The sequence below is a fragment of the Rhinopithecus bieti genome, unplaced genomic scaffold, assembly GCF_001698545.2.
Source record: "Rhinopithecus bieti isolate Rb0 unplaced genomic scaffold, ASM169854v2 scaffold_10315, whole genome shotgun sequence".
NCBI classification, from domain to species: domain Eukaryota; kingdom Metazoa; phylum Chordata; class Mammalia; order Primates; family Cercopithecidae; genus Rhinopithecus; species Rhinopithecus bieti.
Window position 1 is genome coordinate 1,098,175 of NW_016806560.1, and position 14,513 is coordinate 1,112,687.

At 39.3% G+C, this 14,513-nt stretch overlaps 1 protein-coding gene across 1 annotated transcript in view; it reads left to right on the forward strand.

Moving 5' to 3' along the window:
* EPHA4 (EPH receptor A4) overlaps nt 1-14,513 on the forward strand; it is a 156,386-nt gene that overhangs the window by 58,993 nt on the left and 82,880 nt on the right. Inside the window, 1 exon segment of the mRNA XM_017876829.1 lies at nt 11,790-11,945. Within this exon segment, the coding sequence (XP_017732318.1) occupies nt 11,790-11,945 (156 nt within the window).

Genomic DNA, 14,513 nt, shown 5'->3' on the forward strand with positions numbered 1-14,513 from the left:
TTTTTATTTTATGCTCCTCAGACATAAGCAATGTTGAAAGAGTCAAACACATATGATATTAAATGCTGGCAGAAAGTTGTATAAAATCATTAGTCCACTACATGCAATACCAAAAATAGATGTTTAACCTGATCATATCTGTTAAATATAATATCTTGTGTGCTCAAAAAGTTTCAGAAACATTACGTACACTCATTTTTGAAAGGTGACCCATCAGAGGAGCCAGGATTAAAAACCTCAGCAGAGAATCGCAATACATTGCTAATAACTGTAGCATTGCGGAATTCAGTCTTTTAAAGGTTCTGCTTTGTGTGTGTGTAGCAAACAAACATCAACATAACAAAAAAGAAGAGGCACACTGAGCACTTATGACTGCAGTCATTTCAGCTGCATAAATCATGATTCCTGACAGCTCAGGCTGTAAAGTCGTTTGGATGACAATGACTAGCAACGCTGCCAGAGTTAATCAAATAATTATTTAACATGTGTTTCTCTTGGTCTGACCCTGGCTTCAGAACATATTTCATTCATTCCCAGGCCTCTGTACAGCCTTTACTTTAAAATAAATAGAGGAACTGAGCAAGTATAAGATATGCATAAAGTTAATGACACAATCACTCATGTCTCCTATTGGACTGTGCTCTCCTCAAAAGAGGATTCTTGTCTAAATTAGTTTGGGTGATACCCACAGTACCCACCACAGTGTTTTGTTCCAGGCTAGCAGTCACTATTATTTTAGTTTCTTCTGGGTGAAGCCAACTTCCTGGTTAAACTCTTTTTCTCCAGGTGATACTCAGGGGTCACCTTTTCTTTCAGGTGGTTTTTCTATTCCATTACTTCTGCAATCAGAGAGCCTGGGTTAGGTGCATGGGTGAGGTTCCCAGGAAAGTCTCGAAGTACCTCTGTCAGAGATCCCTCCTTAAGATGTGAGAGGAGGCAGTGGTCTGCTTCCTTCCTGAAGGGAACAGCCTCATATTTAGCTCGTACTATGTGCTCAATAAATAGTTGCTCTCATTATTGCCATTACTATTATTATGTAAAGGCTTAATAAATGTTTGCTAAAACATAAATGGCCCGATGAATGAATAAATGCACATACCTAATAATGGATGAAATTTCTACATAATGATGCTAATCTGCATAGACCCATGTATTAAATTCAGATGGGCTAGCGTGAGGAGAGGAAGAAGAAAAGAACAGCTGCTTCCTTTATTCAATGCCCTGACCTGTTATCTGTAATCAGGGGATGTATAATGAGCCACTCATCTTTATGTAACCCAAATATCAAAGGGTAAAGAAGACAATAGCAACTCATCAAAAAGCTTGGTCCTCTGTGAAATATCCTGGGCAATCAAGTTAGGTGTTAGTGTCTCCTGATTTGCATTTCATGGCTGTGATTGATGTGCTAACTGTGGTGAGGATTGATAGTTTATATGGTAGCACTTATTTAAATCTTTCAAAAGTATTTCCAGATATTTTCAGTAATTTAGTTCAAATTAAAGGCAGGGCTTTTCTTACAAAATATGATTATATACTTTCTGCATTTAGTTCATCTAAAATATATGATTTTCTTGATATTTTTTCTTACATGGTGGTCATTTTAACTTTTAGCATCCATTTGTTTCTGTACCTAATGTAAACTTCAGCATATTGGGTAAACAAGTTTACTTGGCTTTTATGACTTAAAAATATTATTATAGAGTCATTCAATTAAGTTCTGCTTAATCTACTTGAATTCATATCTCTAATTGAATTAATTTATTGAAAATCAAATTAATATTTCTCTAATCTCAAAATTTACTAAAGAAAGTCATAATCATTCTTACGTGAAATTCAGGCATGAGAGAAAAAAAGGAAAATACCCTAAAAATTTGTAGAGCCTTAGGTATCTGTTCCATTGAGCTGTTTTATAAGGCAATATTGAAATCCATAATTTTTTTTTCAGATAGCCAATTTTCAGTGCTCTAAGTGGATGAATTAGAACAAGTATTAGAGTAAGAATAAGGGATCTTTAAGGAAATAACATTTTTTAAAGAGGAATTATTGTGATTACAGGTTGCTGTACTGCCTTCTATTTTTAAGTTGTCATCTCTTACCAAATTGAAATAATGTATTTGTTTGTTTCTAACAATGCTCTATTGTGATTAATCAGAAATTCATATTAGCTTCCACCTGAGGGAAGTTCAAAGAAAAACTTAAGCCAAATTAAATTTAAAGGAACTTAATTGAGCAATGAATGACTTGTGAATTGGCAGCCCCCAGAATCACAGCAGATTCAGATAGACTCCAGCACAGACATGTGTTGGAAGGATTTATAGACAAAAAAGGGAAGTGACATACAGACATTGGAAGTGAGGTACAGGAGCAGCTGTACAGGTTACAGGTTGGCGTTTGCCTTGTTTGAACACAGTTTGAACAGTCAGCAGTGTATGAGAGGTTGAAGCACAGCTGCTAGGATTGGTCAAGACTCAGCGATTGTTACAGATGCATACCCCTAAATTAGACTGTCAATTTTGTCTACCTATTAAGTTAGGTTATAGTTCTTCCACAAGGACTCAAATATAGAAGTACAGAGTCATTCTGTCTTCTATCCTCCTGTGTATTATCTCATTTCATTGCCATTTCAGCCCTACAGATGAAAACATTGAAGTTAAGAGAAGTTAAATCGTTTGTTCAAGTTCACATATCTAATAAGGGGCAAAGCTAAAAACCAAGTTCAGGCCTTTCCCATTATGTCTCCCACTGCCCTTGCTATCAATTATTCTTCAGGGCAAAAAGAGACCACCAGACAGTGAGTATGTATGTCAGACAGAAAAATAACCATTGATTTGTCTGTAGTTTGTTTTGTGCTTTTGTCATTCTTTACTTATATTCTTGCTGTTGTTGGCTGTGAAACGTCTCTGTCCTAAATATTTTAACCTTTCTAAATGGATGTCTGGTATATTCCTTTATAAACTTGATGAAGGTAACCAAAATTAAACATTTCAATTTTATTTCAACCTTTACATCTCTACTCTCTCCCCTACAGCCATTGTAAAATAATATTCTGAAGTGACTGAAGACTAGGATTAAGTCAGAGCCAAAGAACTCATCTTTTCTGAATTCTCAGAGGTTTACTAGAGAAAGTAAAACTTTGTATGAATGAGATAAACTTGAATTTCTGGTGACGCAATCGTATTTTGGAATTTAGTCTCCTCAGAGGGCACAAAAAATCTCGAAATAACTAAGTTTGAATATTTAGTAATTGTTGTCGTCTGTTGTTTGAGATGGAGTTTTGCTCTTGTTGCCCAGGCTGGAGTGCAGTGGCGTGATCTCAGCTCACCGCAACCTCCACTTCCTGGGTTCAAGCGATTCTCCTACCTCAGCCTCATGAATAGCTGGGATTACAGCCATGCGCCACCACACCCGGCTAATTTTGAAATTTTAGTAAAGACAGGGTTTCTCCATGTTGGTCAGGCTGGTCTCGAACTCCTGACCTCAGGTGATCCGTCCACCTAGGCCTCCCAAAGTGCTGGGATTACAGGTATGAGCCACTGGGCCCAGACTTAATTATTTAGTAATTTTTAACAACAATCAGGTTGTACTATTCTGATTTTACTATCCAGAAAACAGAAGAGTATCAAATACTTGAAATCAAATAAGTAAGAATTAACTGTATCATTTAATACTTGTGAAACACAGTATCAAAAAACAGCAATGATCAGTTCACAATGTTGATGTCAGAGGATAACTACTTACTTGAGACAGTATTAGTTTGGTAATATTCCTTTGAATTTCATGGTGTAATCTTTAGCATAGCAGAGTTCTGTGTGTGAATTTCATCTCTTTTCCTTTCTCTTTGGTGGCAATCCATTTCTATAAGGATATTTCACTCCAGGCTCTGTCCCATAATTTGGGGGGCATTACAGGGCACATTCATATTGATTTGAGAAATAATTTAGATTTTATATGTCAAACTTGAGAAATAATTTAAATTTCATATTTCAAACATGTCAGATTTCTTTTCTTTCTTTCTTTCTTTTTTTTTTTTTTTTTTTTTGTTGTTGTTGTTTTGAGACAGAGTCTCACTCTGTTTCCCAGGCTGGAGTGCAGTGGCAGGATCTTGGCTCCCTGCAACCTCAGTCTCGCAGGTTCGAGTGATTCTCCTGCCTCAGCCTCCGGAGTAGCTGGAATTATAGGCGTGGGCCATGCTGCCTGGCTAATGTTTGTATTTTTCAGTAGAGACAGGGTTCACCATGTTGGACAGGCTGATCTCAAGCTTCTGACCTCAGGTGATCAGCCTGCCTTGACCTCCCAAAGTGCCAGGATTACAGGCATGAGTCACCACGCCTGGCCTCAAACATGTCAGATTTCTGTCATGCCCTCTCCCCACTCCACAATGAATTCCAAAACTAATTGTTCTTCTCCTGATAATGATTTGTCCCTTTAGCATTTGGGTATTAGAGAAAGGATGAGGTTGTCTGAACCTATTTGAGATGAACTACATTGTTAAGTTTTTACTTAGACTCGGGTCTATTTACAGTTAAGCAGTGGTTCTCAAAATGTGTCTCTGGACCAGCAATGTTGTCATCAGGTCCAGGGACACATTTTGCCTAGGAGCATATAAAAAATGCAAATTCTCATTACTCACCAGACAATCATAAACTAGGAGTGAGGACCAGCAACTGGTCTTTTAACAAATCCTTTGTTCAAGTCATTCTGATACATGCTAGACTCTGAGAAGGAATATTAGAAACTACTGATCTTCTGAGATTAGAAGCTTCTGAGATGAGAAGTTTGGCATTCTTGCTGTATTTGGATTCAGGTCATCTCCAGTTTAAAAACTTTTCCTTAGTTAACTAATGTCCCAAGCTAGAGCTTAGGCCACACCTGAGAGACGTGTTACATCTTTCAAAGCTCTTGAACGCTTTTTGTTGCCTCTGTCTTTATCTCAGACTTGGGGTTGAGAGTAAACCTATCTTCTTCTTCTTTTTTTTTTTTTTTTTTGAGACGGAGTCTGCTCTCGCTCTGTCGCCCAGGCTGGAGTGCGGTGTTGTGATCTCCACTCACTGCAAGCTCCGCCTCCCGGGTTCACGCCATTCTCCTGCCTCAGCCTCCCGTGTAGCTGGGACTACAGGCGCCCGCCACCGCGCCCGGCTAATTTTTGTATTTTTAGTAGAGACAGGGTTTCACCGTGTTAGTCAGTTTCAGGATGGTCTCGATCTCCTGACCTCGTGATCCAGCCGTCTCGGCCTCCCAAAGTGCTGGGATTACAGGCGTGAGCCACCGCGCCCGGCGAGAGTAAACCTATCTTCACAGGCAAAAGATTAAGGCATTATTTGTCTATATCATTCATCAACACAAAGCATTTCAATTGCTATCGTAGTTGTTTCGCGAACTTAGTGGCTCAGAAAAAAAAAAAAAAAAAAAAATCAGTATCATTCTTTCATTTCATAGATGAAAACAGTTTAAGCTCAGGCTCCTCAGGACAGAAAAACCCTAAAACAATGTAAATGTAAAACTAATCATAATTTATAATTGCAGAAATTTGAACTGACTAAAATAAATTGTCCCCAGAATGGTATAGGAATAGCTCCCAAATCAGGCCATACCATTTAATCAAAAAAAGAAAATCATTTGAAAAGTGGTTTTACTTATAATGGTACTGAGTAAAATCAGCTTTTCCAGTAAGATAGTTGATGAAAAGTTTACTCATTTGCAGCGATGGCAAGAACATGCACTTTGTTACACTTTGTGATTCAAAACTTAGGGAGGCGCTGCAGAGTAACAGAGGAACCATGGCGTAGAGACTCAATCCTGGTATGCTCCAGAAAGGACCCTTGGACAAGTTATTCATCTCAGAAATGAACGTGTCCTACAAGACCACTGGTTGGCAAAGTATGACGCCTGGGCAAAATCTGGCCTGCCACCAGTTTTTGTATGATCTGAGAGCTAAGGATGTTTTATAATAGATGATATTTGGAATTGATTTGGTAATAATGCACATTTTCTCTGAAACCAAATTAAGTGAAATGTTCTCTCTCCAACAAAGAATTCCATTCTCCTCACTAATAAATCTGTATTGCAAAAAAGTACTTAATGGTTTACTATTATGTTTTGAATTATATCACTAAAAAAAAAAATTGTAAAAATTTGTTTTCTATCTTGTTACATAAATACCTTCATCATATCCTTGGTCTTCCTCTTGACCTCTGGCTGTTTACAGAAATCTTTGCCCATCCCTGGATGAGATGATTTTTAAGGTCCCTTCAACAATCTAATTTTTAACTATTCTTGACAGATACCAGTCAAACCACTTATAGAATGCAGGCGATTTGGACAATATGGATTTGCCAGCATTTGGCTGTTCATGAGTGGAAGAGAGTCAGATGGGTCCACTAACAGTCCCAATTGTCCATCTTCACCCTGCATGTTTGAAAAGAAAGAGAAGAGATCTAGAGCATATTAGTTTAAGCCATATTGGCTGTGTTAGAAAATCCACCCTGCCTTGGGCAAATCCTCAACCTTTGTGCCTTAACATTCCATCTGTACTGTGGGGAATTAATGGGTTAATGTTCACACCTTCCCCAAAGATGGCTGGGGCTCGTACATATTCCCCAAAACTCCAAAAGCTGTAATGCTTTCTGACAGATATTTTTTCTTTCCCATCATTTTTTCTTACATTTTTAACCTAAGAAATAGTTTAACAAATGAAGAATTTATCGAAGAACTAATTTAATAACGGTCATTAAGTGACTTTGATATTTCTAACATAGATTCCTAAGGATACTGGAAATACTATGTATCCAGTACACAAAAGGCAGAGTTCCCCATAGAACCATTTTGGTCATGTGTGCCTAATATCATGCCCACAAGATAGGGTTGGAGAAACCTATAAGCCTCTCTTTGCCAAATATTGTATGGGGACCAGCTTGCGTAATGGTTCAGATTCTCCTTAGAGAATCAACGTTGGAATTTCCAGACCTTCAAGCGACTCTAAATTAAGGTGCAAATTTGTTACCTGGGAAGGTAATTTTTAACTCCCCATTAATGTCCATTTGTTAGTACTTTAGCCCAAATTAGGTTTTTAAAATTAGCTAGCTGGCTGAGAGCAGTACTTGAGGAAGTGAATCAGATTCTTCTAAGTCGGTTCAGGGTAAGTTTTGAAAATAAGTCCTTGGATGATTGTGAACATCCTCCTTCACTTTCAGCACCGTGCATTGGCAAGAATGCATCTGTGTGCACATGGGAGCACACACGCAAGACTTAATACTCTAGCTTCTAGAGCAGCATTGTCTGATAGTGATATAATGCAAGCCACATAGATAATTTTAAGTGTTTTAGTAGCCACATTGAAAAATAAATTTTAGGCCAGGCGTAATGGCTCACTCCTGTAATCCCAGCACTTTGGGAGGCTGAGGCGGACAGATCACGAGGTCAGGAGTTCGAAACCAGCCTGACCAACATGGTGAAACTCTCTCTTCCAAAAATTTACAAATTAGCCGGGCATGGTGGCAGGCGCCTGTGATCCCAGCTACTCGAGAGGCTGAGGCAGGGGAATCGCTTGAACCTGGGAGGCGGAGGTTGCAGTGAGCTGAGACCGCACCATTGCAGTCCAACCTGGGCAATGAGAGCAAAACTCTGTCTCAAAAAAAATTAAAATAAATAAATAAATTTTAAAGGTGAAATTAAATTTAATAATTTAAGTATACATTTAAAACATTATTGCTTTCAACATGTAATCCAAATAAAAAGTATTAGTGATGTTTTACTTTTGGGATACTAAGTGTTTGGTATCTGATGTGTATTTTAAAATACTCACAGCCAGTATTCATTGACCAGCCACATCTCAAGTGCTCAGTAACCACATGGGGTGAGCAGTTATTTTAATGGACAGTGCAGCTCTGAAGGGCCTTGAACTGGAAAGTGGGTCACAGAGAGCAAAGTGTGGCTGCCTTCGCGGCTGATAAAGGCAACAAGGGGATGGGCTGGGGGCACAAATAGAAGTTGGGACCAGCCCAGATCTTCACCCCTTTATTATATCCAAGTCATATTTTTGCTGACGGTCAGACGTAACTCTAGGTAACTTAACCTTGTTTACATAAAACTTTTAGAAAACATAAGCACTGGAGTTAGATGCTTGGCTTTACCACTTAGCTGTATGACCTTGGACAAGTTACTGAAAACCCTGTTTCTTCATCTGCAAAATGGGAGCAGTGATAATGCCTCAAGCTCACAGAATTATTGTGACAATTAAATGACCAGTGAGCATAAAAACAATGAATACTCAATGACTACTTGATATTTATTTTCACAATTGCTATTATTAACTTCTCTTAGGCACTAAATTAGTTTTAAAATGAACTATAAAGACAATCAGATACTATCAATTATTCTAAATTTCTAAAAGCAGAAAATGACATAGCCATATATATATAGACATTTTTTCAAATAATAGGTGTAATCAGCTCATTAAATTGGGCATTATACTGTCATGTACACACATCAATGCACCAAAAACCCAGAAGATACTACATTACCAAGACTATCTTAAAATTCAACGTCATTATGGTAGTAGGTGAGCCAATTTGAAAGAAGAGTTGGTTCTTCTTTTTCCTCCTCCTCCTCCTTCTCCTCCTCCATCTTTTTTTGTTTAAAGCCCGCAGGAAGAAATAAAGCAAAGCTAAAGGAATTGAATGCAAAGTTTGCATCATACATGTGAACTAATCTTTTCTCCATGGCATATCTAGAAGATCAAGTAAGATACCCATTCATATGGTTCATTAACTAGTGAAACTTCAGTGGAAATAGGGCAGGAGGAAGTAGTTTCTTGCTCACAAAGTCGTTAGTATTCAAAAATACAGTGTAGCAGTTCTCACGTAAAATAGAAGGATGAAAAATACTAACAGTCAATGCTTGTTATGCCAAGTACATCTTTCACAGGGGTTTTGTTTAGAACGAAAGAGATAGTGAAAGTTTTAAGATGCTAGTAAGTAGTGAATAAATGCAGAATGTACTTACACATTTATGTACCAAATGCTGGAAGGCTGTGCACCACATGGAGCAAAGAAATGTACTAAACCATCAATTTACTAGGTCATTTTAAATGTAGGCAGCAAAATGGCCGTGTGCGTGAAAAGCCACTACTATATTTTGAGAGAGCCTTTCTAAGAATCCTGAAATATTAATAACATGGTCTTAATGTAGTTGGAGACAAAAGAATGTGTTAAGGGTAGCAAGGGCTGACGAGAACAGCAAAATGACAATTTTGTATTTGCTGCCTGTGCTTATAAAGGCAAAAGGAAAAGAGTATGTGTTTAAAGAACAGCAGCCTTCAATTTTCCAAATTGGTATAAAACTGTATTTCCCAAATGAATTCACATATATTTATTCCTGGTGACATATTAATACCAGCTTCGAGGAAAAATAGGAAAAAATAGAAACTTGCATATGCACTTTTTTCTTATTCACATAATATATACAACAAGTTTTGCACTGTAAGAAATTTAATGAAATTGAAGGAAACATTTTCCATTGTGATTTTTGCAAAAGATGAGTTTAATTTTTTAACTGGAAGTAGTCTTATCAGAATAGCTTTTCAAATATGCTATTTGGACTTTGTGATGATCAGTCACTGGACAGATTTTTGTCCTTGTCGATCTTCCACTCCCGCTGTGAGTTTTTCTGTTTTGATGCTTGTTGAAATTGAGGGGTGCATGAGAATCAGTCAGTAATATGCAGTTTTCTGCCAACATTCAGATGTGAAAAAAAAAAAAATGAAAGCATTTTGTGCCTTCTTTGCAGTCCTGAGTTGCCACGAGTTGCTTTTGTCAACTGCGACTGACTGAGTGACAGGTGGGACTCAGTGGGTTTGTGTTCCTGTTCAGAGGCTCATTGTGTTTGATGTGGGAAAGCCGGGCTTGACCCCCAGTCCTTCTTCCTGCCAAAGTCAGGGTTTCTGATTTTAATCAAAACCCTAGGGCCATCTTAAGCATGACCAAAAAAGCACCTTGCAAGTTGAACCTTATCTAATTATGCAATGTGTATAAACTTGAGACACATAAATCTCAGTCATTGGAGCAACTTGTTTTTCTAAGATGCTCCGGTCCAGTGAAAGAGGAAAGCAAATAAGGGAGAGATTGATCTCCCAGGGCTTTTATTGTCGGTGCTCCACACGTCATAAAGTTTTGGCTTGTTAAAGGAAATTCCATAAACAACTTTAGTTAGTAAGAGTGAAGTAACTGTGTGCCTTCCTGAGCCCCTGCTAAATTCCCTTTCCGCTTGCCATTACAAGAGTATGATTAAGAAAATGCCAACAGGATATGCGAGTGGGTGGAACAGACTTCAGCTGGAAGCCATACAGGTGCTTGATGGATGAGTAGCGACAGTGAGATGATGGCCCTATTTCCAGAGAGAATCAAGCAGTTGCGTGGATCTCTTTCTAGTACTCATTTCAATAAGTTCTGCTGCATTGCTAGCATTGGTTGTTCTGTTTTGGCTGCCAGGCCAACGTCTGATAGGTCCTTCTCCCCACTGCTGTTTCTGACAGTATAGACACGTCCTAAGGACATGATGAATGAAAAGCAATGAGAGTGAATTATGCTGGAAAGATTGTGGGTTACTGGCACATTTTCTTTGAACCTCTGGTGTTATGAAATAACTTTATTCTTAATGGCCTTGTCTCTGTGGGTTTAGTGCTGATGGTGTTGGTCAATTTTTATGTGGGATCGAGACAGATTTGAGAGGTGATCATGAAAGCCTTAGGGGAAGAAAAAAGAATGGGGAGCAAGTAGTCATTATTTTTTATGATGAGTTTCCCCATAATTAGTGAGTTTTTCCACACTAGTAAAAGTAGTCCTTAGTGTCAGTATGATGACAGTGTCAGTGTGATGTTTATGAAGATGAAGTCATGGAAAGCATGTAAGGTGTATAAAAAACTGTATGGCCCGTGTTCTTTACACCAGGCTCTTGGGAGGTGTGTGCATTGAGGGGGAAGGGTGCTGGAAAAATGGAAAGAGGGAAAAGCAGGAGGGTTTTATGAACTCGAAAATAGACACAAAATATTCACTGATCAAAAAACAAATCTTAGCATACTATATTCCAAAATCTACAGTTGATGGTCGTTATTATTTCACCCTGAAACTGTGACCCGTGCCTTACACACTCGTCTTTTTTACTTGGTTGCCTTTGTTGATCTTTTGATTTGGTTCTTTCTGTAGCAGTAATTAGGAAATAAGCAGAAACTGGGTTTTTTTTGTTGTTAGCTCTTGGATACACTTCCCACTGGTTGGCTAAAGGCTACACTCTGAAATTCCATAGCATGTGACTAAGCATACAGGCTTTGAGGGCAGAACACTTGGGGTCAAAGCTGGGTGCTGACACTTACCAGATGTATGGTCTTGTGCCCGCAATTAACTGCTCAAAGCTGAAATTCCTCACTTCTAAGGTAGAGGTAATGCCTGTAGAAAAGGGGTGCTGTAAGAATTAAGCAGCATAATGTGTATAAAGGGTATCTGGCACATAGAAAGGTGTTCAGTAAACTTTGCTGTGCTTTTACTTGATTCTGCCAGGTTTAAGAAAATTTCTTCCCTTGCACTTCTTGTCACCTGACCAGGAATGTTAATGGCCCTTAAAGAACGACTATACTCAATGAATGTTTTTGGTTGCATTACCTGCATTTCAAGCCACATGATCACTAATGATCAGCAAGAATGTCACCCTTCTTCTGAATCAAGGAGGTGGCTTTGCATTTTTGCATTGCTGTATTTGCAGTGGTTTATATTTGTTTGGTTTTTTCTTCTTCCCTGCAGCTTGCAAAATTGGATATTACAAGGCTCTCTCCACGGATGCCACCTGTGCCAAGTGCCCACCCCACAGCTACTCTGTCTGGGAAGGAGCCACCTCGTGCACTTGTGACCGAGGCTTTTTCAGAGCTGACAACGATGCTGCCTCTATGCCCTGCACCCGTAAGTTGTATGCTTGTCTCTCATTCCTGTGATGCCAACAGCTTTCATTAACACCTAGCAAGGCACTGCCAGATCTTCTCCCAGGATAATCATACGGGGGCCACTTGAGATCAAACATGCATCCTTTCTCAATCATAGCCCGGGAAATGCTTGTAAAAAGAAAGGATCTTTCCCACTGTTTCTGGTTGCCTTCAGTGTGCACAGCTGCCTACAGACTACTTGGTGGAGAAGAGATTGACTGTTTAGAGGTTGTCGGACAGTGTGATTAGAGCTGAGATTGGAATTTATAAGTGGCTTTGCCATTGCACTGAGGACTCGGGGAAGGTTGACAACTGGCAGAAGAAACAGGTAGACAGCAGGGTTTGGGAATGTGGTTTCAGTCTGTAAAGGACAGCTCAGTGTGCACTGAGATCATTGCTTATGTTGTCATTACACCTCTTCCTTCTCTACTCATAGTTTTGTATTCATAGCACTTAGGCCCAAATCCTAATAAATGCTTGTTTAATGATAGCATTTAATAAATGCTGGGTTAATGAATGGATGAGACTGGGAAGCTTGGTATGAAGAACGGGAGTGAAGAAATCTTTTCTCACACTTTATATGGACAGTGTTCCTAGGTATTACCATACCTTTCACGTACCGTTGGGGCTTCACAGACCCTACAATGACTGTGACCTTGATCGGAACAGGGAGCACTGGGCCCATGAATTTCCATTAGGTGAATCTGTGCTTGGCGGGGATAGCCTCTGGCTCAGCTCAGAGACCTTCCACAGACTGAGTTTGTTTCCCAGCCTGTTGTGTAGCTGGGTGACTGTTGAGTCTCTTCAGTCTGTTTTCTCACCTGGAGAATGGAGTTAATAACAGTACCTCCTAATGGTTGTTGGTGTTAAACAGCCTTATGTTGTTTATGTGCTATGTAAATCGCATAGGATGATGCCACTTTCATACATTTTAGCTTTGGCCAGGAGCAGTGGCTCACGCATGTAATCCCAGCACTTTGGGAGGCCGAAGTGGATGGATCACCTGAGGTCAGGAGTTCAAGACTAGCCTGGTCAACATGGTGCAACCGCATCTCTACTAAAAATACAAAAATTAATTGGCATGGTGGCTGGCGCCTATAATCCCAGCTGCTTGGGAGACTGAGGCTGGAGAATCACTTGAACCCAGGAGGCAGAGGCAGAGGTTGCAGTGAGGTGAGATCACACCATTACACTCCAGCCTGGGTGACAAGAGCAAAACTGTGTCTCAAAAAAAAAAAAAAATATATATATATATATATATACACACACACACACACATACACACACACACACACACACACACATATATTAGCTTCAGTTACCATTATCAGTATTATTATTTTGTTTCCTAACTACTACAAACTGTATTTTGGCCAATCTGGAGCTAACAACCCTGCAAATAAACGTTTTTTGGGTATTTGAGCACTTTGGGCCACTGGGAAATCAAGTCCTATCTTTAAAATGACTGGAGTGAGACTCCAGGTCTCTGACTTTATATTCAAATTGCTATAACCTCCAGAGTTTCTTTCATAATGAGAGATAATAATGATGATGACAATTTTATAATGATGCCCAGGTAATGTAATAGGTACTTGAAAAAATCTTAATACTTGGTTCATAATATGAGAAATCTGTAAGGTAGATGTAATCTTCATCTTATAGAAAAGGTAACTGCAAGCTCAGAGATGTTAAGGAACATGCCCAGGATCACAACCTACCTTGGATAGAGTTGTACAACCTGAAGACTCACACAGTTTCTATTTGCTGGGAGATTCTCTTGCTGGCTGTCCCAAGTCAAGCAGAAACATTCAGAGTTAAGGAGAATCCTAGGGTCAGCCTCAGATGTAACTGTTAAAAAGTTTAGATGCAGTAGCTCACGCCTATAATTCCAGCACTTTAGGAGGCCAAGGCAGGTGGGTTATTTGAGGTCAGGAGTTCAAGACCAGCCTGGGCAACATAGCGAAACCCCATCTCTACTAAAAATACAAAAATTAGCCAGGCGTGGTGGTGTGAGCCTGTAATCCCAGCGGCTCAGGAGGCTGAAGCACAAGAATCACTTGAACCGGAAGGCAGAGGTTGCAGTGAACTGACATTGCAATACTGCGCTCCACCTTGGGTGATAGAGGAGACTCTATTGTCTAGGGGAAAAAAAAGAAAAGAAAAAAAGACAAAAGGAAAAAAAATAGCTAGGACTGATGCCTTTCACCTGTGGTTCCGGCTATTTGGGAGGCTGAGGCAGGAGGATCGCTTGAGCCCAGTGGGTCAAGGCTGCAGTGAGCTGCATTCACATCACTGCACTCCAGCCTGGGTGACAAAAGAAATACCCTGTTAAAAAAACAAAAAACAAAAAACAAAAAAAAAACCAGAAAAACTGTAAATGGGCAAGGATTCTTTCTGCTTTCTCCCTTTCCTGTTCCTCCATAGACTAAGTACTTTCTCTGGGTGGCCACTTTTGTTTGAACTCTTAAGTCCCAACCTTTTTCTTTTCCAATGTAAATATTTTCATGCTATGTTCCATTTGTGTGATTAGTTTAATAATAAACTCCCC